Raw genomic sequence first — 23294 nt, 5'->3', positions numbered from 1 at the left:
CCCACAACCCACCCAGCCCCATGGCCACCCAATGGCCCCCCCACAGCCCACCCAGCCCCACGGCCACCCCACAGCCCACCCAGCCCCACAGCCACCCCACAGCTGCCCCACAGCCCACCCAGCCCCACGGCCACCCCACGGCCACCCTGCAGCCCACCCAGCCCCACGGCCACCCCACGGCCGCCCTGCAGCCCACCCAACCCCACAGCCACCCTGCAGCCCACCCAGCCCCACGGCCACCCCACGGCCGCCCTGCAGCCCACCCAACCCCACGGCCGCCCTGCAGCCCACCCAACCCCACGGCCACCCTGCAGCCCACCCAGCCCCACGGCCACCCCACGGCCGCCCTGCAGCCCACCCAACCCCACGGCCGCCCTGCAGCCCACCCAACCCCACGGCCACCCTGCAGCCCACCCAGCCCCACGGCCACCCCACGGCCGCCCTGCAGCCCACCCAACCCCACGGCCACCCTGCAGCCCACCCAGCCCCACGGCCACCCTGCAGCCCACCCAGCCCCACGGCCACCCCACGGCCGCCCTGCAGCCCACCCAACCCCACGGCCACCCTGCAACCCACCCAGCCCCACGGCTGCCCCACAGCCACCCCACAACCCGCCCAGCCCCACGGCCGCCCCACACCCCACCCAGCCGCCCCGCAACCCGCCCAGCCCCACGGCCGCCCCACACCCCACCCAGCCCCACGGCCACCCCACGGACGCCCTGCAGCCCACCCAGCCCCACGGCCACCCCACGGCCACCCCTCAGCCCACCCAGCCACCCCGCAACCCACCCAGCCCCACGGCCACCCCGCAGCCCCCCCGCAGCCCACCCAGCCACCCCACAGCCCCCCCACGGCCACCCCACACCCCACCCAGCCCCCCGGCCGCCCCGCAGCCCCCCCGGGCCCCCCCGCGGCGGGGCTCACCCACGGCGCGGCGCAGGGCGGGGGGCCGGGGCCCGCGCCGCACGCCCAGGAAGTAGACGGGCGCCCCGGTGGCCATGATGCCCAGGCCGATGCCGCAGACCACGGGCTCGGAGGCCAGCGAGAAGAGCAGCAGCGGCGCCCAGAACAGCAGGTAGAGCGCCGGGAAGAGCAGGCTCACCTGCCCCGGGGGTCACCGCGGCGTCACCGCGGCCCCCGGGGGCGGGGGGGGGACCCGGGGCAGGGAGAGGGGGCGCGGGGCCCACGCGGGGGGTCTCGGGGACCGCGCGAGGGACCCACGGGACACGCGCAGGACACGCCAGCGTGACACGGGGTCTCGGGGACCGCGCGGGGGACACGCCACGAGGAGGCAGGGCGGCGGGGGGACCTGTGGGGTGGATACGGGCACACGGGGGACCCGCCAGGTGGACACGGGGACACGGGGGGACCCTGCGGGGGGACGCGGGGACGCGGGGACGCGAGGGGACCCACGGAGGCGACATGGGGACACAAGGGGACCCTCTGGGGGGACACGGGGACACGGGGGAATCCTCTGGGGGGACACGGGGACACGAGGGGACCCACAGAGGGGACACAGGGACACGAGGTGACCCTCTGGGGGGACACGGGGACACGAGGGGACCTGCCGGGGGGACACGGGGACACGAGGGGATCCTCTGGGGGGACACGGGGATGCAAGGGGACCCACAGAGGGGACATGGGGACACGAGGGGACCCTCTGGGGGGACACGGGGACACGAGGGGACCCTCTGGGGGGACACGGGGACACGAGGGGACCTGCCGGGGGGACACGGGGACACGAGGGGACCCACAGAGGGGACATGGGGACGCAAGGGGACCTGCCGGGGGGACACGGGGACACGAGGGGACCCACAGAGGGGACATGGGGACACGAGGGGACCCTCTGGGGGGACACGGGGACGCAAGGGGACCTGCCGGGGGGACGTGGGGACACGAGGAGACCCACGGAGGGGACACGGGGACACGAGGGGACCCACAGAGGGGACACGAGGAGACCCCCAGAGGGGACACGGGGACACGAGGGGACCCACTGGGGGGACACGGGGACACGAGGGGACCCACCGGGGGGACACGGGGGGACCCACAGAGGGGACACGAGGGGACCCACAGAGGGGACACGGGGACACGAGGGGACCCACCGGGGGGACACAGGGGGACCCACAGAGGGGACACGAGGGGACCCACGGAGGGGACACGGGGGGACCCCCAGAGGGAACATGAGGGGACCCCCAGAGGGGACACGGGGACACGAGGGGACCCCCAGAGGGGACACAGGGGGACCCACAGAGGGGACACGAGGGGACCCCCAGAGGGGACACGGGGACACGAGGGGACCCACCGGGGGGACACAGGGGGACCCACAGAGGGGACACGAGGGGACCCACGGAGGGGACACGGGGGGACCCACGGAGGGAACATGAGGGGACCCCCAGAGGGGACACGGGGACACGAGGGGACCCCCAGAGGGGACACAGGGGGACCCACAGAGGGGACACGAGGGGACCCACCGGGGGGACACGGGGACACGAGGGGACCCACCGGGGGGACACAGGGGACCCACAGAGGGAACACGAGGGGACCCACGGAGGGGACCCTCCAGGAGGAGGCAGGGACACGGGGGACCCGTGGGGTGGATATGGGGACACGGGGGGACCCACCAGGTGGACACGAGGGGACCCACCGGGGGGACACGGGGACGCGAGGGGACCCGCCGGGGGGACGCGGGGGGGGAGGAGCCGGGGGCGGGGCTCACCCGGATGGGGCGGGGCCGCCGGGGCTGCCGCCAGCGCAGCACCACCAGCCCGGCCACGGTGACGCCGTACCACAGGTAGTTGACGAAGCCCACGTAGTTGATGAGGGTGTAGATGTCACCCGTCACCAGCATCAGCAGGGTGGAGGCGCACTGCGGGGCAGGCGTAGCGGGGGGGGTGGGGCTGGGGGCCGGCCCCGCCCCCCCTCCTCTCCAGGCCCCGCCCCCCCTCCTCTCCAGGCCCCGCCCACTCACGGCGACCAGCAGGGCGGGGATGGGGGTGCAGCGCTCCACGTGGATCATGGCCAGCAGGGCCGGCAGCTGCCCCTCGCGCGCCCCCGCGTAGAACAGCCTGCCGGGGACGGGGGGGGGAGGAGTCACCGGGGGGGCGGGGCCTGGGCAGGCCACGCCCCCCGCTCTTCCTGGGGAGGGGCGGGGCCTGGGCAAGGCACTCCCGGGGGGGCGGGGTCAGCATGGGAGTGCTGAGGAGGCGGGGCCATGATGGGGGAGTCCTGAGGAGGCGGAGCTAGGGCCAGGGAGTGCTGAGGAGGCGGGGCCACAACCAGGGGGCGGGGCCAGGACCAGGGAGTGCCGAGGAGGTGGGGCCGCAACCAGGGGGCGGGGCCAGGACCAGGGAGTCCTGAGGAGGTGGGGCCACAACCAGGGAGTGCCGAGGAGGCGGGGCCGCAACCAGGGGGCGGGGCCAGGGCCAGGGAATGCCGAGGAGGTGGGGCCACAACCAGGGGGCGGGGCCAGGGCCAGGGAGTCCCGAGGAGGCGGGACCACAACCAGGGATTCCCAAGGAGGCGGAGCTCCATTGGGGGCAGGGCCAAGACCACGGAGTCCTGAGGAGGCGGAGCTCCATCAGGGGGCGGGGCCAGGGAGTCTCGAGGAGGTGGAGCACAACCAGGGGGCGGGGCCAGGACCAGGGAGTCCTGAGGAGGCGGGGCCACAACCAGGGTTTCCCAAGGAGGCGGAGCTCCATTGGGGGCAGGGCCAAGACCACGGAGTCCTGAGGAGGCGGAGCTCCATCAGGGGGCGGGGCCACAACCAGGGAGTCCTGAGGAGGCGGAGCTCCATCAGGGGGCGGGGCCAGGGAGTCCCAAGGAGGTGGAGCTCCATCGGGGGCAGGGCCAGGGAGTCCCGAGGAGGTGGAGCTCCATCGGGGGCGGGGCCAGGGAGTCCCAAGGAGGTGGAGCTCCATCGGGGCCAGCACCAGGGAGTCCCGAGGAGGCGGAGCTCCATCGGGGGCAGGGCCAGGGAGTCCCGAGGAGGCGGAGCTCCATCGGGGGCAGGGCCAGGGAGTCCCGAGGAGGTGGAGCTCCATCAGGGGGCGGGGCCAGGGAGTCCCGAGGAGGTGGAGCTCCATCGGGGCCAGCACCAGGGAGTCCCGAGGAGGCGGAGCTCCATCGGGGGCAGGGCCAGGGAGTCCCGAGGAAGTGGAGCTCCATCGGGGGCAGGGCCAGGGAGTCCCGAGGAGGCGGAGCTCCATCGGGGGCAGGGCCAGGGAGTCCTGAGGAGGTGGAGCTCCATCAGGGGGCGGGGCCAGGGAGTCCCAAGGAGGTGGAGCTCCATCGGGGCCAGCACCAGGGAGTCCCGAGGAGGCGGAGCTCCATCGGGGGCAGGGCCAGGGAGTCCCGAGGAAGTGGAGCTCCATCGGGGGCAGGGCCAGGGAGTCCCGAGGAGGCGGAGCTCCATCGGGGGCAGGGCCAGGGAGTCCCGAGGAGGCGGAGCTCCATCAGGGGGTGGGGTCGGGTCTCAGGATTCCCGAGGAGGCAGGGCCTTTGCTCAGGGGGCGGGGCCACAGCAGAAGGGGGCGGGGCCACAGCAGAAGGGGGCGGGGCCAGGCGCTCACCGGGAGGAGGTGAAGAGGGAGCCGTTGACGCCCCCGAAGGTGGAGAGGGCCACGGAGACGGGCATGATCCAGGCCACCACGCCCAGCACCTTCTCCCCGAAGGTCTGCGGCAAGCAGAGGGTGGCGTGAGGGGTGGGGGGGGGGTGGGCGGAGCCGAGGCGGCCGAGGGGGCGGGGCCAGAGGGGGCGGGCGGGGCCTCACCACGGCCACGGCGTTGGAGTCCAGCAGCTCCCGGGGCGACATGGCGGTGACGTAGGCCACGTTGGCGAAGACGTAGACGAAGGTGACCAGCGGCATGGAGATGAAGATGGCTCGCGGCAGGTTCCTGCGGCAGGGCGGCGGCGGGATGAGGACCGGGAGCCCGGACGCCGGGGCCCCCTCGGGGCGGGGGCGGGGCTCACCGGTAGGGGTCCACGAGCTCCTCGGTGACGTAGTTGAGGAAGTTCCAGCCGGCGTAGGCGAAGGAGCCCTGCAGGAAGGCCAGCGCCACCCGGCCCACCTCGGGCGGCTGCCAGAAGGTGAAGGCCTGCCGCGGCTCCAGCCAGAAGTACTCACCTGCGGGGGGCGGGGGGGGTGTCGGGGGGGGGCAGAGAGGGCTTGGGGGGGGATGTGGGGGGGCATGGGGGAGGCCAGGGGGCACGGGGAGGGGGCCGGGGGCACGTAGAGGAGACGTAGGGGGGTTTGGGGGGGATGTAGGGGGCACGTGGGGGAGGCCGGGGGCGTTAGGGGACGCGGGGGGGGGCACAGCAGGTACGTGGAGGGCATAGAGAGGACGTAGGGGGCGACCGGGGGGGGCCCAGGGGGCATAGAGTGGATGTGGGGGGGGGGCTAGGGGACGTGGGGGCCATATACAAGACGTAGAACAAATATGGGGCAGCGCCAGGGGGCACGTGGGGGGGGCAAGGACCATAGAGAGCACGTGGTGGGGCACAGAGGGGATATCTGGGGGCCCAAGAGTCATAGAGAAGATGTGGGAGGACCCAGAGGAACATAGAGGGGACGTGGGGGGGTCAAGGAGCACATGGGGGGGCCCCAGAGGAACATAGAGGGGACATGGGGGGGTCAAGGAGCACGTGGGGGGGGCCCCAGAGGAACATAGAGGGGACGTGGGGGGGTCAAGGAGCACGTGGGGGGCATAGAGGCGATGTAGGGGGAACAAGGAACGGGTGGAAGGGGACAAGGGACACGTGGGGGGGACAAGGGGGACACAGAGGGGACAGGGGGGACAAGGGGCTTGTGGGGGGAGTCCAGGGGGACACGTAGGGGACACGGGGGGGACAAGGGGCAGGTGGGGGGGTCCAGGGGGACACATAGGGGACACGGGGGGGACAAGGGGCAGGTGGGGGGGTCCAGGAGGACACAGGGGGGGGACAAGGGGCAGGTGGGGGGGGTCCAGGAGGACACGGGGGGGGACAAGGGGCAGGTGGGGGGGTCCAGGGGGACACGGGGGGGGACAAGGGGCAGGTGGGGGGGTCCAGGGGGACACGTAGGGGACACAGGGGGGACAAGGGGCAGGTGGGGGGGGTCCAGGGGGACACGGGGGGGGACAAGGGGCAGGTGGGGGGGTCCAGGGGGACACGGAGGGGATAAGGGGCAGGTGGGGGGGTCCAGGGGGACACATAGGGGACACAGGGGGGACAAGGGGCAGGTGGGGGGGTCCAGGGGGACACGTAGGGGACACGGGGGGGACAAGGGGCTTGTGGGGGGGGTCCATGGGGACACGGGGGGGACAAGGGGCAGGTGGGGGGGTCCAGGGGGACACGGGGGGGACAAGGGGGGGACAAGGGGCTCGTGGGGGGGTCCATGGGGACATGGGGGGGGACAAGGGGCAGGTGGGGGGGTCCAGGGGGACACGGGGGGGGACAAGAGGCAGGTGGGGGGGGTCCAGGGGGACACGGGGGGGGACAAGGGGCAGGTGGGGGGGTCCAGGGGGACACGTAGGGGACACAGGGGGGACAAGGGGCAGGTGGGGGGGGTCCAGGGGGACACGGGGGGGACAAGGGGCACGTGGGGGGGTCCAGAGGGACACGGGGGGGGGACAAGGGGCAGGTGGGGGGGTCCAGGGGGACGGGGGGGGACAAGGGGCAGGTGGGGGGGCTCAGGAGGACACGGGGGGGACAAGGGGCAGGTGGGGGGGGTCCAGGGGGACACGTAGGGGACACGGGGGGGACAAGGGGCAGGTGGGGGGGTCCAGGGGGACACGGGGGGGGACACGGGGGGGACAAGGGGCAGGTGGGGGGGTCCAGGGGGACACGGGGGGGACAAGGGGCTTGTGGGGGGGTCCAGGGGGACACGGGGGGGGACAAGGGGCAGGTGGGGGGGGTCCAGGGGGACATGGGGGGGACAAGGGGCAGGTGGGGGGGGTCCAGGGGGACACGGGGGGGGACAAGGGGCAGGTGGGGGGGTCCAGGGGGACACGGGGGGGGACAAGGGGCAGGTGGGGGTGGTCCATGGGGACACGGTGGGGACAAGGGGCAGGTGGGGGGGGTCCAGGGGGACACGGGGGGGACAAGGGGCAGGTGGGGGGGGTCCAGGGGGACACGGGGGGGACAAGGGGCAGGTGGGGGGGGTCCAGGGGGACACGGGGGGGGGACAAGGGGCAGGTGGGGGGGGTCCATGGGGACACGGGGGGGGACAAGGGGCAGGTGGGGGGGTCCAGGGGGACACGGGGGGGACAAGGGGCAGGTGGGGGGGGTCCAGGGGGACACGGGGGGGGGACAAGGGGCAGGTGGGGGGGGTCCATGGGGACACGGGGGAGGGACAAGGGGCAGGTGGGGGGGTCCAGGGGGACACGGGGAGGGGGGGCGGGGACAAGGGGCAGGCGGGGGGACGGTTTTCGGGGAGGGGGCAAGGCTCTCACCCTTGCAGATCTGCACGAGGCCCGTGACGATGACGAGGGCCAGGGCCAGCAGCTTGCCGGCGGTGAAGACGTCCTGCACCCGGGTGGCCCAGCGCACGCTGGCGCAGTTCACCCACGTCAACAGCACTGCGTTGGGGGGGGGGGGGGGGACAGGGCTGGGCCGCACGCCTGGGCCCCCGAAACGCCGGCGGGGTGGGGACCGCCGCCGGCCGCAACCGCCGACTCAGCAGAGGGGGGGGCGCCGCCGCGCCGGCGCTGAGTCAGCGGCCGAAAGGAAAGGGGGGGCGGCGGTTTTGGGGAAGGGGGCGGCCACTCACGGAGGCAGGCGGCGGCCAGCAGGCGCAGGCCGGGCTCGGGCGCCAGGCAGCCGGGGAAGAGCGGCTGCAGCGCGTAGTTGGCGAAGGTGAGGGCGATCACCGCCTGGTTCGTGGGGTAGATGACCAGCACGGCGATCCACAGGCGCAGGAAGCTGCCGGGAAAAGGGGGGCGGGGGGGAAGTGTGAGCGCTGCCCGGTGAGGGGGGGGTGCCCCCCACCGAAACCCCGGCGCTCACCCCGCCAGCCCCCCGAAGATGTCCTTGACGTAGGAGTAGTCGCCGCCGGATTTGGGGATGGTGACGCCCAGCTCGGCGTAGCACAGGGCGCCCACGGCCGTGATGAGCCCGGTGGCGGCCCACACCAGCAGCGCCAGCCCCACGGAGCCGGCGTTCTCCAGCACGCCCTTGGGCGACACGAAGATGCCCGAGCCGATGATGTTACCTGCGGGGAGGGGGACGGGGCGGGGGGGGTGACGCGGGGGCCTGGCGGCGGCGCCGGCTGCGGCTCACACCGCGGGCGAGCGCCAGGTGCCACCGGCGAGGCCTCGTCTCCGGGCGCGGGGGCCCCTTGTTCCCGCGCGCGTCACCGCTGACCCCCGTCTCCGGGCGCGGGGGCCCCCTCGCGCGCCACCGCTGACCCCCGTCTCCGGGCGCGGGGGCCCCCTCGCGCGTCACCGCTGACCCCCGTCTCCGGGCGCGGGGGCCCCCTCGCGCGTCACCGCTGACCCCCGTCTCCGGGCGCGGGGGCCCCCTCGCGCGCCACCGCTGACCCCCGTCTCCGGGCGCGGGGGCCCCCTCGCGCGTCACCGCTGACCCCCGTCTCCGGGCGCGGGGGCCCCCCGTCCCCACACGCGTCCCCGCCGCCCCCCACGTCCAGAGCGGCGGTCGGGGGCCCCCCCGTCCCCCCCCCTCCCCTCCGCCGCGGCCGGTGGCACGGGGCCGGTGCCGGGCGGCGCGGCGGCGCGTTAATCAGCTCGCGACGGCGGCAGCGGGGACTCAAGGTGACAGCGGTGGCTATTTATAGCCGCCGGGGGGGGGGGGCGCAGCGAGGAGGAGGAGGAAGGAGGGGGCACGGGGCAGCCCCCCACTCACCCACGATGATGCCGCAGGCGCTGAGCAAGCCGATCTCCTTCTTGAGGGCGACGCCGCCGCGGGGCTCCTCGGCCTCCCCCTCCTTCTCGGGGGCGCCCCGCTGCCGGGCGCCGTCCTCCCCCATGGTGCCCCCGGAAAGAGCCGGGAGCCGGCCCGGCACCTTCGGGGAAGGGGGGGGACGGCGGGGGGCTGCGGGGAGCCCCCCCCGGGTTGGGGGGCGCCGAGGGGAAGCCCCGAGCGCCGGCTCCGCTCGTCTTTCCCAACTTGTTTACTCGTTCCCCTCTTCCGGACGCCGGGCCCCCCTCGACGGCGGCGGAGGAGGAGGAGGAGGAGGAGGAGGAAGGGGCAGCCACGCGCGGTCACGGCCAGCCGGTTTCGCCTCGCTCGCTGCCTCGACGCGCCCAGGAAGGAGCCGCCGCTTCGCTTTGCCGCCGGGCTCCCCCGCGAGCGGCTTCCCCGCTGGCTGCTGCTCGGGATCAGCCCCGGCCAAACTCCTCCCTCCCTCCCCGCCGCCGTCACCAGGCAAGGGGAGAAAGGGCAAGGCAGAGTGACACCGCCAGGCTGCCCCCGGGGGGCCTCCGGCCCTCCTTCCTCCCCCCTCCTCTTCCTCCGGCCCCGCTCCCCTCCTTCCTCCCCCTCTCGCTCTTCCCCATCCCGCTCCCCCCCCCCCGCTCTTCTCCTCCCGCTCCCTCCATCCCTGCTCTGCTCCTTCCTCCCCATCCCTCTGCCTCCATCCCCGCTCTCCCCCCTTCCCCATCCCGTTCCCCCATCCCTGCTCTTTCCCTCTCCTCCCTTCCCGTCCCCGTTTCTCCCCTGCCTTGTTCTTCCCTCCCCGACTCTTCCTCCCTCCCCACGCTCTTCCTCCATCGCTGCTTTCCCTGTCCTTCCCCATCCCCTTCCCTCCTCCCCCACTCTTCTCTGCCCTCATCCCCCTTTCTCCGTGCTCTTCCCCACCCTGCCCCCTATCCCCGCTCCCCCCTTCCCCCCCAACCAATCCCAGCCCCCAAGGGGGGTCAGACGCCGTGGGGCAGCCCACCGTGGGGCCCGCGGCGGGGGAGGAGGGGGGGGAAAACAGGCCGGGAAGGGGGGAAAGCACGAGGCCGGCGTTCCCCATCCCCTCCTCCCTCCACCCCCCCCTCCTTCACCGCCGACCTTCGGCCTCACCTCTGCCGCCGAGACGCTGATAACGGGGCGCGGACTTTTGCCCGGCAGGGAGCGGAGGAGCGCGGTGCCGAGCCCCGGCCCCGCGGCCTCTCCTGCCCCCCCGCCCCGCACCAGCCCCCGCGGGCCTCGGGGCAGCCGCCCTCTCCCACGCAACGGCCCCCTCAGCGTCCCCCGCCCTCAGCCCCACAGCGGCGCCCCGACCCCCGCCAACCTACAGCAAACCCCATCCTGCCCCACGCCGCCCGGCCCTCCGCCCCCTTCCCCAAAACCCCCGAAACAACCCCTACGCTGCCCCCACGCCTCGGCCCGACCCCGGCCCCACAGCCGCCACCCCCGCCCCGCCGTCCTGCCCCACAGCCCCTCGCACCCCCCATCCCGCCCTCGCCAACGGCTACGCGCATGCGCGGCCGCTTCCCGCCTTTTCTCCTCACAAGCAGCGCCCCGCTCCGACGGCTACGCGCATGCGCGGCCTCTTCCCGCCCTTTTCCCCCCACGCGCAGCGCCCCTCTCCGACAGCTACGCGCATGCGCGGCCGCTTCCCGCCTTTTCTCCTCACAAGCAGCGCCCCGCTCCGACGGCTACGCGCATGCGCGGCCGCTTCCCGCCTTTTTCCCCCACGCGCAGCGCCCCGCTCCGACGGCTACGCGCATGCGCGGCCGCTTCCCGCCCTTTTCTCCTCACGCGCAGCCACCCTCCTTCCCGCCTTTTCCAACGGTCGCCGCCTCAGGCGCGAAGGCAGGAGGCCGCCTCAGCGCCCGCTGGCTGCGCCGGCGAGAACCAGGTATCCCGAGGCCGGGGGGAGGCGGCTCCATTAGCCGCGGGGCTACGCTCCCTCCCCGCCCGCCTACCCCCCCCCCATTGACGGCCGCGCTCGCAATTATCAGCTCGCTAATTAGCCCCGGGGGGTGTGGGGGGGGGGGCTGGTTCGATTCCCCGCCGTTGCCGGGGAAACGCGGGGCGTCGCCTTTCACAGCGAATAAAGCGGCGGGTCGGCAGCGCCGGCGCCTGCTGTTACCGCGGGCCGGCTCCGTCGCTGCCGCTAACCACGGCTCCACGAGGGGCCGCTGATTAACAGCGGCGGGAGCCCCCCCGCGGCTGCCGCTTTCATTAAGGCCACCCAGACAGAGCGCTTCGCTACAGATATGTACATTCCAGTTCGGGCGCTTGGTTGTGCTGCCCCATCGCTCACGCAGGAGGACGCGCAGCTCCCCGCCGCCCCGAAGGGCCCGGCGACCGAGTTAATAACCAAACCCGGGGGGGGGGCGGGGAGGAGCTGGTTAATAATCGGCGCCGTTCCCGCCACCGGCTTAATTAATGCGGCTGATAAGCGGCGGCCGATACCCGCCGCGGGACCCACCTGGCTTCGGCGGGCGGGCGGGCGGGGGGGAGGAGGGAGGCGGCGGAGCCGCTCCCGACCCCGGCGCGGCGCTGCTCTGCCGCGGCGCGGCGCGGGCGGGGCGGAGCTTTGGCAGCGACCAATAGGCGCCCGCGCCGAGGAGGCCGGGTTGGGGGGGGGGAGCGGGGAGGAGGCGGGCGGCGACCAATGGGCGGGCGGGGGCGGGGCGCGCCCCGACTTAGCCGGCCAACCCGGGAAGAGGGGGGAGGGGCCGGCGGCGGGCGCTGATGGGCGGCGGGCGCGGCCAACGGGCGGCGAGCGCGGCAGTACGGTTGGGCCAATGGCCGGGCGGCGCGGGCCCGAGGGGCGGGGCGGCCGGGCGGCCAATGGCGAGGCGGGGCGGCGAGGAGCGGCGGGCGGCGCGGCCAACGGGAGCGCGGAGCGGCGGGCGGCGCGGCCAATGGCCGGGCGGCCCCGCCCCGGCGGCGGCGGCGGGAGGGGCGGGCGCGGCGCAGGCGCGGGGCGGCGGCGGCGGGCGGCCATGGCGGCGCTGCGGGGCGGCGGCGGCGGCGCGGGGCAGCGCGGGGCCGAGGCGGGCGCCGCCGGGGCGGCGGCGGCGGCGGGGACGGCGGCGGCGGCGGCGGCGGGGGCGGCGGAGCCCGGGCCGCCCTACGGGAACGGGCTGGGCGCGGCGGGGCGCGCGGCCGACGAGGAGGAGGCGGCGGCGGCGGCGGCGGCGCTGGGCGAGGCGGGGGCGCGCGGGCGGGGCGGGGGCGCGCGCGGCGGCGGCGGCGGGGGGGGGGCGGCGCTGGGGGGGGGGCCGGGGCCGGGGCCCGGGGCCGCCGCCGCCGCCCCGCACCCGCCGCACGAGGCGCACGAGGAGCTGGAGGAGGAGGCGGGGCTGGGGGACGGCGACCCGGGGGACTCCGCCATCGAGGACCCGGTGAGGCGGCCGGCGGGGCGGGGCGGGGGGGGGTCGGGGGACGTGGGGATGGGGGTCAGGTGGGATGGGGTTGGGGGCATGTGGGGTGGGGGGGAACGTAGGGGGAGGGGCTGAGGGTCGGGGGTCATGTGAGGGAGGGGTTGGGGTCGTGTAGGGGAGGGGCTGAGGATCAACAGTGATGTGGGGTGATGGATGGGGTCGGGGGTCATGTAGGGAGAGGGGCTGAGGGTCGGGGTCATGAGGGGTGGGGTTGGGGTCGTGTAGGGGAGGGGCTGAGGATCAAAGGTGACGTGGGGTGATGGAGGGGGTCAGGGAGGGGAGGGGCTGAGGGTCAGGTGGGGCGAGGAGCTGAGGGTCGGGGTCATGGAGGGGTGGTAGGAGGCGTTGGGGGCTGCGTAGGGCAGTGGGCTGAGGGTCGAGGGTCACAGGGATGGGGTCAGGGGTCGTGTGGGGCAATGGGTCCAGGGGGTCACGGGGGAGGGACTTCGGGGGTCAAGGGTCACATAGAGCAATAGGTGGGGGGTCAGGGGTCAAGGAGGGATGGCGGGTGGCAGAGCCACATGGGGTGCCAGGGTGGGGTCAAGGGTCGCAAGGGGGCAGTAGATGGGGTCAGAGGTCACATGGGGTCAGAGGTCAGGGAGGAGCTGTGGTAGGCAGCGGTTACCTGGGGTCACCGAGGTCAAGGGTCGGGGCCGGGCGGGGCGGGGGTCAAGGGGGGCTGACGGGAGGGGTTATGGCTGGGGGGGGTCAGAGGTGACATGGGGCCGTGGGGGGGAGGGTGCCGCGACCCCCGACCCTTGACCCCGCAGGAGCTGGAGGCCATCAAGGCCCGGGTGCGGGAGATGGAGGAGGAAGCCGAGAAGCTCAAAGAGCTGCAGAACGAGGTGGAGAAACAGATGAACATGAGCCCCCCGCCGGGCAACGGTGAGGCCGCCCGGACGCCTGGGTCCCTCCGCGGCTGGGGGAGAAGAGGTTGTGGGGGGGGGGGTGGAGAGCCCGGACGCCTGGGCCCCGCTGACGCCCTCCCCCCCGCCCCCGCAGCCGGCCCGGTCATCATGTCCCTGGAGGAGAAGATGGAGGCGGACGCCCGGTCCATCTACGTGGGCAACGTGAGTAGGGGCTGGGGGTGGGGGCGAGTGGGGCAAGGAGGGGGCCCAGGCGTCCGGGTGCCCCGCCCCCTCCGCTAAGCCCACCCCCTCTCCCCCCACCGCAGGTGGACTACGGGGCCACGGCCGAGGAGCTCGAGGCCCACTTCCACGGCTGCGGCTCCGTCAACCGCGTCACCATCCTCTGCGACAAGTACAGCGGGCACCCCAAGGGGTGAGTCGGGGCTCGCCGGACGCCTGGGTCCCCTCCCCCCGACCCCCCCAAACCCCGGACGCCTGGGCCCCCCCCCCCACCTCGCAACCCCCCTCCTTTACCCCCCCCACCCCCCGCCAGGTTCGCCTACATCGAGTTCTCGGACAAGGAGTCCGTGCGGACGTCGATGGCGCTCGACGAGTCCCTCTTCCGGGGCCGGCAAATTAAGGTGAGGGAGGGGAGGGCGGGGCCGGCGAGGGGGCGGGGCTGCCGGCCGTGACGCGCGCACGCCCGTCACCCGTCCGCCTTCTCCCCGCCCCCCACCACCACCCCTAGGTGATCCCCAAGCGGACGAACCGGCCCGGCATCAGCACGACGGACCGGGGTTTCCCCCGCACCCGCTACCGGGGTCGCGGCGGCGGTTACAGCGCGGCCCGGGCCCGCTTCTACAGCGGCTACAGCCGCCCCCGCGGGCGGGCCTACAGGTGGGTGTGGGCCCTGGGGGTCCTGTGGGGCAGGCTGGGAGTGCCTGGGTCCTCCAGGGTGGCTAGAGAGTGCTGTGGGGTGGGCTGGGAGTGCCTGGGTCCTCCAGGGTGGGTAGAGTCCTGTGGGGCAGGCTGGGAGTGCCTGGGTCCTCCAGGGTGGCTAGAGAGTGCTGTGGGGCAGGCTAGGAGTGCCTGGGTCCTCCAGGGTGGCTAGAGAGTGCTGTGGGGCAGGCTGGGAGTGCCTGGGTCCTCCAGGGTGGGTAGAGAGTCCTTCGGGGTAGCGTAGGTAGTCCTGTGGGGCAGGCCGGGAGTGTCTGGGTCCTCCAGGGCTGCTAGAGAGTCCCTTGGGGTGGGCTAGGAGTGCCCGGGCCCTCCAGGGTGGGTAGACAGTCCCCTGGGGCAGGCTGGGAGTGCCCGGGTCCTCCAGGGTGGGTAGAGAGTCCTTCAGGGTAGCGTAGGTAGTCCTGTGGGCCAGGCCGGGAGTGTCTGGGTCCTCCAGGGTTGCTAGAGAGTCCCCTGGGGCGGGCTAGGAGTGCCTGGGTCCTCCAGGGTGGCTAGAGAGTGCTGTAGGGTGGGCTGGGAGTGCCTGGGTCCTCCAGGGTGAGCTGAGAGTCCTCCAAGGTGGGTAGAGAGTTGTCCAGGGTGGGCTGAGGTCCTATGGAGGAGGCAGAGAGTTCTCCCGGGCAGGTAGAGAGTCCTCCGGAGTGGGCCGAGGGTGCTTCAGGGCAGGCTGGGAGTGCCCGGGTCCTCCAGGGTGGGCAGAGAGTCCGCCGGGGTAGGTAAGGAGTGCTCTAGAACAGGGAAGAAGTGCATCAGAGTAGGGCAAAGTCCTCCAGCGTGGGTGGAGGGTCCTCCAGAGCAGGCTGAGGGCCTCCAGGGTGGGCAGAGAGTCTTCTGGGGTGGGCATAAAGTACCCTAGGGTGGATAGAGAGTCTTTTAGTGTGGGTATGAAGTCCTGTAGGGTGGATAGAGAGTCTTCCAGGGTGGGCAGAGAGTCCTCCAGGTTGGGCTGAAGTCCTCCAGAGCAGGTCAGAGGTCCTCCAGGGCAGGCATGAAGTCCTCCAAGGCGGTCAGACGGTCCTCCAGGGTGGGCTGAAGTCCTCCAGAGCGGGTCAGAGGTCCTCCAGGGCAGGCATGAAGTCCTCCAAGGCGGTCAGACAGTCCTCCAGGGTGGGCTGAAGTCCTCCAGAGCGGGTCAGAGGTCCTCCAGGGCAGGCATGAAGTCCTCCAAGGTGGTCAGACAGTCCTCCAGGGTGGGCTGAAGTCCTCCAGAGCGGGTCAGAGGTCCTCCAGGGCAGGCATAAAGTCCTCCAAGGCGGTCAGACGGTCCTCCAGGGTGGGCTGAAGTCCTCCAGAGCGGGTCAGAGGTCCTCCAGGGCAGGCATAAAGTCCTCCAAGGCGGTCAGACGGTCCTCCAGGGTGGGCTGAAGTCCTCCAGAGTGGGTCAGACGGTCCTCCAGGTTGGGCTGAAGTCCTCCAGAGTGGGTCAGAGGTCCTCCAGGGCAGGCATAAAGTCCTCCGAGGCGGTCAGACGGTTCTCCAGGTTGGGCTGAAGTCCTCCAGAGCGGGCTGAAGTCCTCCAGGGGGGCCGAGGTCCCCCAGGACAGGCCGGGAACGCCCGGGTGCGGGCTGACCCGAGGGTGCCGTCTGCCCTGGGCGGGGGGGGGGTAGGCTGTGGGGTGAGACAGCCGGCCCACCGCCCTCCCCCTCCGCTACCCCGTCTCTCTCCGCAGGGGCCGGGCCAGAGCCACCTCATGGTACTCCCCTTACTAGGCCGCGGGGACCCCCCCTCTCCCCAGCAGACGGAGCAGGACGCCGCGCGCCGCGGTGGGGGGGGGGGCGGGGGGCCGCCCTCCCCTCCCCCACCCCTCCCCCCAGCTCCCCGGCCGCCGTGGGGCGGGGGTGGGGGGGCCGGGTGCCCCCTCCCTCCCCCCTTTATCCTTTTCCTCTCTCTCCCCCCCCCCGCATTTGAGTGTCTTTATCGTTGCAGGTGGGCGGAGCCGCCGGACGGGCCCCCCGGGGGGCCGGGGCCGGGCCGGAGGTCGCCGCCGCCGCCGCCGTCGTCGGGGGCAGGCGGGGGGCGGCCGGGGGGCGCGGGGGGGCGGCCGGGGGGGAGCGCTGTACGGGGCGGGCGCCAATAAAGTGTCCCCAGGGACGGGCCGGCTGCGCTGCGACCCACGGCGCCGGGGGGTAGGGACCCACGGCGCGGCCCCCGGCAGCCTCGTGGGGGGTCGTGACCCACGGCGGGGCCTGACGGACCCGTGGGGGGCAGTTGGGGGCTGTGACCCACGGCGGGACACTTGACAGCCCCATGGGGGGTTGTGACCCACGGTGGGGCCTGACGGACCCATGGGGGGTTGTGACCCACGGCAGGACACTTGACAGCCCCATGGGGGGGGTTGTGACCCACGGCGGGACACTTGACAGCCCCATGGGGGGTTGTGACCCACGGCGGGACCTGACGGACCCATGGGGGGCGGTTGGGGACTGTGACCCACGGCGGGACGCTTGACAGCCCCATGGGGGTTGTGACCCACAGTGGGACACTTGACAGCCCCATGGGGGGGTCGTGACCCACAGCGGGGCCTGACAGACCCATGGGGGGCTGTTGGGGACTGTGACCCACGGCGGGACGCTTGACAGCCCCATGGGGGGTTGTGACCCACGGCGGGACCTGACAGCCCCATGGGGGGTTGTGACCCACGGCGGGACACTTGACAGCCCCATGGGGGGGGTTGTGACCCACGGCGGGACACTTGACAGCCCCATGGGGGGTTGTGACCCACGGCGGGACCTGACGGACCCATGGGGGGCGGTTGGGGACTGTGACCCACGGCGGGACGCTTGACAGCCCCATGGGGGTTGTGACCCACAGTGGGACACTTGACAGCCCCATGGGGGGGTCGTGACCCACGGCGGGGCCTGACAGACCCATGGGGGGCTGTTGGGGACTGTGACCCACGGCGGGACGCTTGACAGCCCCATGGGGGGTTGTGACCCACGGCGGGACACTTGACAGCCCCATGGGGGGTTGTGACCCACGACGGGGCCTGACGGACCTGTGGGGGGTGGTTGGGGGCTGTGACCCACGGCGGGACGCTTGACAGCCCCATGGGGGTTGTGACCCACAGCGGGACCTGACGGACCCGTGGGGGGCGGTTGGGGGCTGTGACCCACGGCGGGACGCTTGACAGCCCCATGGGGGACTGTGACCCACAGTGTGACCCCCAACAGCCCCATAGGGGGTTGTGACCCACAGTGTGACCCCCAACAGCCCCATGGGGGGCTGCGACCCACGGCGGGACCCGACCGACCCCACATTTCCCCCCCCCCCACTCGGGGCCGCCATGACACCGAATTCACCGTTTTCCTGCTTTTTCATCACCGTTTTATTGTTCCCGGGCGAAAAGGGGCCCCGGGGGGGGGGGGGGGGGGCGACGCTCCCATGATGCTCTGCTCCCCCCGGCAGGGGTTGGGGGGCAGGGGCCCAGGCGTCCGGGGCAGTTTCAGCCTTGTTTTGCCCCAGTAGCTCCCAGTGCCTCCCAGTAGCTCCCAGTCACCCCCCCCACTGCTGCCCAGTCACTTCTGGGCACCTCCCAGTGCCTCCCAGTACCTCCCAGTTACCCCCCTGCTGCCGCCCAGTAACGTCTGGACACCTCCCAGTGCCTCCCAGTACCTCCCAGTTACCCCCCTGCTGCCGCCCAGTAACGTCTGGACACCTCCCAGTACCTCCCAGTTGCTCCCAGTCGCTCCCAGTCGCTCCCAGTCACCTCCCGGTTGTCCCCCATCCCCTCCCAGTGGGTCCCAGTGCTTCCCAGTAGCTCCCAGTCACCCCCCCACTGCTGCCCAGTCACTTCTGGACACCTCCCAGTGCCTCCCAGTAGCTCCCAGTGCTTCCCAGTGGCTCCCAGTCACCCCCACCATGGCTCCCAGTTGCCTCCAGTGGCCCCAGCGCCGCCCTGTAGCTCCCAGTTCCCCCCCCCAGTGCCTCCCAGTACCTCCCAGTAGCTCCCAGTTACCCCCCCACTGCTGCCCAGTAACGTCTGGACACCTCCCAGTGCCTCCCAGTCCCTCCCAGTAGCTCCCAGTCATCTACCAGCTGGGACACCTGGGTCTCTGTGGTGCTATGGGGCAGAGCGGGGCTCTGTGGGGCGCTATGGGGCAGAGCAGGGCTTGCAGGGCCGCTATAGGGCAGAGTGAGGGGCTCTGTAGGGTGCTATGGGGCAGAGCGAGGGGCTCTGTGGGGCGCTATGGGGCAGAGTGGGAGGCTCCTGGGGGTGCTATGGGGCAGAGCAGGGCTTGCAGGGCCGCTATAGGGCAGAGTGAGGGGCTCTGTAGGGTGCTATGGGGCAGAGCGGGGCTCTGTGGGGCGCTATGGGGCAGAGCGGGGCTCGCAGGGCTGCTATGGGGCAGAGCGAGGGGCTCCCGGGGGTGCTATGGGGCAGAGTGGGGCTCTGTGGGGCGCTATGGGGGCAGAGCGAGGGGCTCCCGGGGCCGCTATGGGGCAGCAGGCCGGGCGGGCGCCGTGGGTCAGGCCCCCCCGCGGCGGCAGCACAGTGCCCCCTTTGTCCCCCGGTGCCAGGCGCCGGCCGGGGGGGGACGGACGGACGGACACGTGGCCCCACGGCGCCCGGCGCCGCCCCACGGCACCCGCTGCCCCACGGCACCCGTCGCTGCCCCACGGCACCCGCTGCCCCACGGCGCCCATGGGGGAGCAGGAGGCGCCGGGCCCCTTCGACTTGGGGGTCCTGAGGACCCCTAAGGGGCTGCTGCTGAGCGCCGAGCTGGTAGGGGGCTGGGGGGGGCCGTGGGGGGCTATGGGGCTGGGGGATGTGGGAGGCTGGAGGGGGCCGAGGGGGTGCTATGGGGCTGGGGGATGTGGGGGGCCGGGAGGGCTATGGGGCGGTGGGGGGGGCGAGGGGGCCCCATGGGACCTTTGGGGTGCTCAGGGCGGCTACGGGGCGCCATGGGGCGCAGTGGGGTGCAATGGCTTCTATGGGGCGCAACGGGCTCCATGGGTGCTCTGGGGTGGCTATGGGTCCCATGGGCGCTGTGGGGTGGCTATGGGGCACAATGGGGCACATGGCGCAGTGTGGGGCGGTGTGGGGCAGTGTGGGGCAGTGGGGGCGGTGTGGGGCAGTGTGGGGCGGTGGGGGGCGCTGTGGGCGCTGTGGGGCGCTGTGGGGCGCTGTGGGGCAGTGTGGGGCAGTGTGGGGCGGTGGGGGGTGCTGTGGGGCGGTGGGGGTGCTGTGGGGCAGTGTGGGGCAGTGTGGGCGCTGTGGGGCAGTGTGGGGCGCTGTGGGGCAGTGTGGGGCGGTGGGGGGCGCTGTGGGGCACTGTGGGGCGCTGTGGGGCAGTGTGGGGCGGTGTGGGGCACTGTGGGCGCTGTGGGGCAGTGTGGTGCAGTGTGGGGCGCTGTGGGGCGCTGTGGGGCAGTGTGGGGCGCGCAGGCGCTGGCTGTGGGGCTGCTGGGGCTGCTGGTGCCGCCGGGGCCCCTGGCGCTGTGGGCGCTGTGGGGCGCTGTGGGGCAGTGTGGGGCGGTGGGGGGCGGTGGGGGGCGCTGTGGGGCGCTGTGGGGCAGTGTGGGGCGCTGTGGGGCAGTGTGGGGCGCGCAGGCGCTGGCCGTGGGGCTGCTGGGGCTGCTGGTGCCGCCGGGGGCCCCGGCGCTGTGGGGCGCTGTGGGCGCTGTGGGGCGCTGTGGGGCGCTATGGGGCAGTGTGGGGCACTGTGGGGCAGTGTGGGGCAGTGTGGGCGTTGTGGGGCGCTGTGGGGCAGTGTGGGGCGCTGTGGGGCAGTGTGGGGCGGTGTGGGGCGCTGTGGGTGCTGTGGGGCAGTGTGGGGCGCTGTGGGGCAGTGTGGGGCGGTGTGGGGCGCTGTGGGTGCTGTGGGGCAGTGTGGGGCGCGCAGGCGCTGGCCGTGGGGCTGCTGGGGCTGCTGGTGCCGCCGGGGGCCCCGGCGCCGTGGGGCGCTGTGGGGCGCTGTGGGGCAGTGTGGGGCGCGCAGGCGCTGGCCGTGGGGCTGCTGGGGCTGCTGGTGCCGCCGGGGGCCCCGGCGCCGTGGGGCGCTGTGGGCGCTGTGGGGCAGTGTGGGGCAGTGTGGGGCGGTGGGGGGCGCTGTGGGGCGCTGTGGGGCAGTGTGGGGTGGTGGGGGGCGCTGTGGGGCGCTGTGGGGCGCTGTGGGGCAGTGTGGGGCGCGCAGGCGCTGGCCGTGGGGCTGCTGGGGCTGCTGGTGCCGCCGGGGGCCCCGGCTCTGGCCCCGGCTCTGCTGCAGGCTCTGGCCGGGGCGGCCGCGCTTGGGGGGCGGCTGCTGCGCCGACCCCCGGCCCTGCCCCACGGCGCCTGCCTGGTACGGGCCGGCACCGCGCGTGTCATCGCGCGTGTCATCGCTGCGTCATCGCTGGTGTCACCGCTGGTGTCATTGCTGGTGTCATCACCACGTCACCGCTTGTGTCATCGCTGGTGTCACCGCTTGTGTCATCGCTGGTGTCATCACTGGTGTCACCGGTTGTGTCATCACCGCATCACCGCTTGTGTCACTGGTTGTGTCACCGCTTGTGTCATCACCACGTCACCGCTTGTGTCATCGCTGGTGTCACCGCTTGTGTCATCGCTTGTGTCATCACCACATCACCACTTGTGTCATCGCTTGTGTCACCGCTGGTGTCACCGGTTGTGTCATTGTTTGTGTCACTGCTTGTGTCATTGCTTGTGTCACCGGTTGTGTCATCACCGCATCACCGCTTGTGTCATCGCTGGTGTCACCGCTTGTGTCATCGCTTGTGTCATCGCTTGTGTCATCGCTTGTGTCATCGCTTGTGTCACTGGTTGTGTCACCGCTTGTGTCATCACCACGTCACCACTTGTGTCATTGCTGGTGTCACCGCTTGTGTCACCGCTGGTGTCATCACTGGTGTCACCGCTTGTGTCATCACCATGTCACCGCTTGTGTCACCATTTGTGTCACCGCTCGTGTCACCGCTCGTGTCATCGCTCGCGTCGCGGCGTCGCCCCACGTGGCACCGGTCCCCTCCGCCCCACGGCGTCCCCGACCCACATGTCCCCCTCTGCCCCAAGGCATCCTGGACCCACATGTCTCTGTCTGCCCCATGGTGTCCCCGACCCACACGTCCCCCTCCATCCCACAATGCCCTGGACCCCCGCGTCCCCCCCCCCCGTGTCTCCCTCCGCCCCACGGCGTCCCCGACCCACACGTCCCCCTCTGCCCCACGGCATCCCCGACCCCTGTGTCCCCTCCGCCCCACGGCGTCCCCTCTGCCCCACGGCGTCCCCGACCCACGCGTTCCCCTCCGCCCCACGGCGTCCCCGACCCCCCATGCATCCCCTCCGCCCCACGGCGTCCCCGACCCACGCGTTCCCCTCCGCCCCACGGCGTCCCCGACCCCCACACATCCCCCTCCGCCCCACGGCGTCCCCGACCCCCACACATCCCCCTCCACCCCACGGCGTCCCCGACCCCCGTGTCCCCTCCGCCCCACGGCGTCCCCGACCCCCACGCGTCCCCCTCTGCCCCACAGCATCCCCGACCCCTGCATCCCCTCTGCCCCATGGCGTCCCCTCCGCCCCACGGCATCCCCGACCCCCGTGTCCCCTCCGCCCCCCACGGCGTCCCCGACCCCCACGCGTCCCCCTCCGCCCCACGGCGTCCCCGACCCACACGTCCCCCCAGGACTTCCTCCGGGCCGTCAGCGGGACCCTCGTCTTCCTCGTCGTGGCGCTGGCGGCCATCGCAGCCGCCCGGGACGCCTTGGCGGCCATCACCTTCGTGAGTGTCCCCCCCCCCCAACCGCCGCCGTGGGGCCAGGCTCCGCCCCCCAGGCTGACCGGGCCCCGCCCCCCTCTGCCCCCCAACCAGACCTTCGGCCTCGTCCTGGCCGCCCTCTTCGCCTTCGACGCCTTCGTCACCTACCGCACCCAGCTGGCCCCGGCCCGCGACGGGGGTGAGCGCCCGGACGCCTGGGCCCCTCGCTTGGGGGCGGGCCCCAGAGCCACCCGGACGCCTGGGCCCTTCATATTGGGGCGGGCCCCATAGCTTCCCCCTTGCCCCGGACGCCTGGGCCCCAGAGCCACCTGGACACCTGGGCCCTTCATATTGGGGCGGACCCCATAGCTTCCCCCTGCCCCGGACGCCTGGGCCCCCTGCACCTGGACACCTGGGTCCCTTGGTTGGGGGCGGGCCCCAGAGTCACCCGGACGCCTGGGCCCCTCATATTGGGGCGGGCCCCATAGCTTCCCCCTTGCCCCGGACACCTGGGCCCCAGAGCCACCCGGACGCCTGGGCCCTTCATATTGGGGCGGACCCCATAGCTTCCCCCTGCTCCGGACGCCTGGGCCCCCTGCACCTGGACACCTGGGTCCCTTGGTTGGGGGCGGGCCCCAGAGCCACCCGGACGCCTGGGCCCCTCATATTGGGGCGGGCCCCATAGCTTCCCCCTTGCCCCGGACGCCTGGGCCCCAGAGCCACCTGGACACCTGGGCCCTTCATATTGGGGCGGACCCCATAGCTTCCCCCTTGCCCCAGACGCCTGGGCCCCCTGCACCCGGACACCTGGGCCCCTTGGTTGGGGGCGGGCCCCAGAGCCACCCGGACACCTGGGCCCTTCATATTGGGGCGGGCCCCATAGCTTCCCCCCTGGCCCGGACACCTGGGCCCCAGAGCCCCCCCAGGACGCCTGGGCCCCTCCTAACTTGGCTCTTCTCTTCCAGACCCCGACGCGGACTCAGCGTAGCCGGAACGACCCCCCCCCCCCCCAACGACCCCCCCCCCCCAGTTCCCATGGGCTCGATCTAAACCACTTTCATGGCTGACGAGTTTCCGTGATTGTGGCTTTTTTGGGGGGAAAAGGGTGAAACGGAAAGGAACCATCTGGGCCCGGACGCCTGGGCCCCTCCAGGCATGGGTGGGGATGGGTCCCGGACACCTGGGCCCCTCCAGGCACTGGTGGAGATGGGTCCCGGACGCCTGGGCCCTTCCAGTCATGAGTGAGGATGGGTCCCGGACACCTGGGCCCTTCCAGTCATGGGTGGAGATGGGTCCCGAACGCCTGGGCCCCTCCAGGCACTGGTGGAGATGGGTCCCGGACACCTGGGCCCTTCCAGTCATGGGTGGAGATGGGTCCCGAACGCCTGGGCCCCTCCAGGCACTGGTGGAGATGGGTCCCGGACACCTGGGCCCCTCCAGTCATGAGTGGGGATGGGTCCCGGACACCTGGGC

At 73.4% G+C, this 23294-nt stretch overlaps 3 protein-coding genes across 3 annotated transcripts in view; 2 read left to right on the top strand and 1 right to left on the bottom strand.

The window, feature by feature from the left end:
- Positions 1–9517, bottom strand: part of SLC7A8 (solute carrier family 7 member 8) — a 10444-nt gene extending 927 nt beyond the window's left edge. Inside the window, exons 1-10 of the mRNA XM_068921709.1 lie at positions 8837–9517; positions 7982–8186; positions 7746–7897; positions 7429–7554; positions 4970–5123; positions 4770–4893; positions 4569–4672; positions 2969–3065; positions 2717–2866; positions 871–1102 (exon numbers count right to left, since the gene is read on the bottom strand). Of these exons, the coding sequence (XP_068777810.1) occupies positions 871–1102; positions 2717–2866; positions 2969–3065; positions 4569–4672; positions 4770–4893; positions 4970–5123; positions 7429–7554; positions 7746–7897; positions 7982–8186; positions 8837–8960 (1468 nt within the window). The 5' untranslated portion in view covers positions 8961–9517. The remainder of the gene's footprint in view (positions 1–870; positions 1103–2716; positions 2867–2968; positions 3066–4568; positions 4673–4769; positions 4894–4969; positions 5124–7428; positions 7555–7745; positions 7898–7981; positions 8187–8836) is intronic.
- Positions 9518–12148: 2631 nt separating this feature from the next.
- On the top strand, positions 12149–16048 carry PABPN1 (poly(A) binding protein nuclear 1). Its single transcript, XM_068921703.1, has 7 exons — positions 12149–12279; positions 13089–13203; positions 13321–13388; positions 13493–13599; positions 13720–13807; positions 13915–14063; positions 15797–16048. Exons 2-7 carry the CDS (start codon positions 13122–13124, stop codon positions 15834–15836), a joined length of 534 nt encoding a protein of 177 aa, XP_068777804.1. The 5' UTR covers positions 12149–12279; positions 13089–13121; the 3' UTR covers positions 15837–16048.
- A 2668-nt stretch (positions 16049–18716) lies between these two features.
- Positions 18717–22828, top strand: CMTM5 (CKLF like MARVEL transmembrane domain containing 5). The gene is made up of 4 exons (XM_068921705.1): positions 18717–18850; positions 21750–21845; positions 21936–22020; positions 22787–22828. Exons 1-4 carry the CDS (start codon positions 18770–18772, stop codon positions 22807–22809), a joined length of 285 nt encoding a protein of 94 aa, XP_068777806.1. The 5' UTR covers positions 18717–18769; the 3' UTR covers positions 22810–22828.
- The last annotated feature ends 466 nt before the right edge of the window (positions 22829–23294 follow it).

Source organism: Struthio camelus, chromosome 29 (genome assembly GCF_040807025.1).
Source record: "Struthio camelus isolate bStrCam1 chromosome 29, bStrCam1.hap1, whole genome shotgun sequence".
In the NCBI taxonomy this organism is placed as follows: Eukaryota; Metazoa; Chordata; class Aves; order Struthioniformes; family Struthionidae; genus Struthio; species Struthio camelus.
The sequence above is the reverse complement of the archived record's forward strand: the minus strand, read 5'-3'. Positions and strand labels throughout refer to the sequence as shown.

What these genes read in the sequence shown, in the direction of transcription:
- PABPN1 (XM_068921703.1), top strand. Translation starts at nt 13,122, where the DNA reads ATGGAGGAGGAAGCCGAGAAGCTCAAAGAGCTGCAGAACGAGGTGGAG. An exon ending in GGTCCATCTACGTGGGCAAC is followed by an intron (nt 13,389 to 13,492) that starts GTGAGTAGGGGC and finishes CCCCCACCGCAG; the next exon opens with GTGGACTACGGGGCCACGGC. An exon ending in TACAGCGGGCACCCCAAGGG is followed by an intron (nt 13,600 to 13,719) that starts GTGAGTCGGGGC and finishes ACCCCCCGCCAG; the next exon opens with GTTCGCCTACATCGAGTTCT.
- CMTM5 (XM_068921705.1), top strand. Translation starts at nt 18,770, where the DNA reads ATGGGGGAGCAGGAGGCGCCGGGCCCCTTCGACTTGGGGGTCCTGAGG. An exon ending in TGCTGCTGAGCGCCGAGCTG is followed by an intron (nt 18,851 to 21,749) that starts GTAGGGGGCTGG and finishes ACGTCCCCCCAG; the next exon opens with GACTTCCTCCGGGCCGTCAG. An exon ending in GGCCCCGGCCCGCGACGGGG is followed by an intron (nt 22,021 to 22,786) that starts GTGAGCGCCCGG and finishes CTTCTCTTCCAG; the next exon opens with ACCCCGACGCGGACTCAGCG.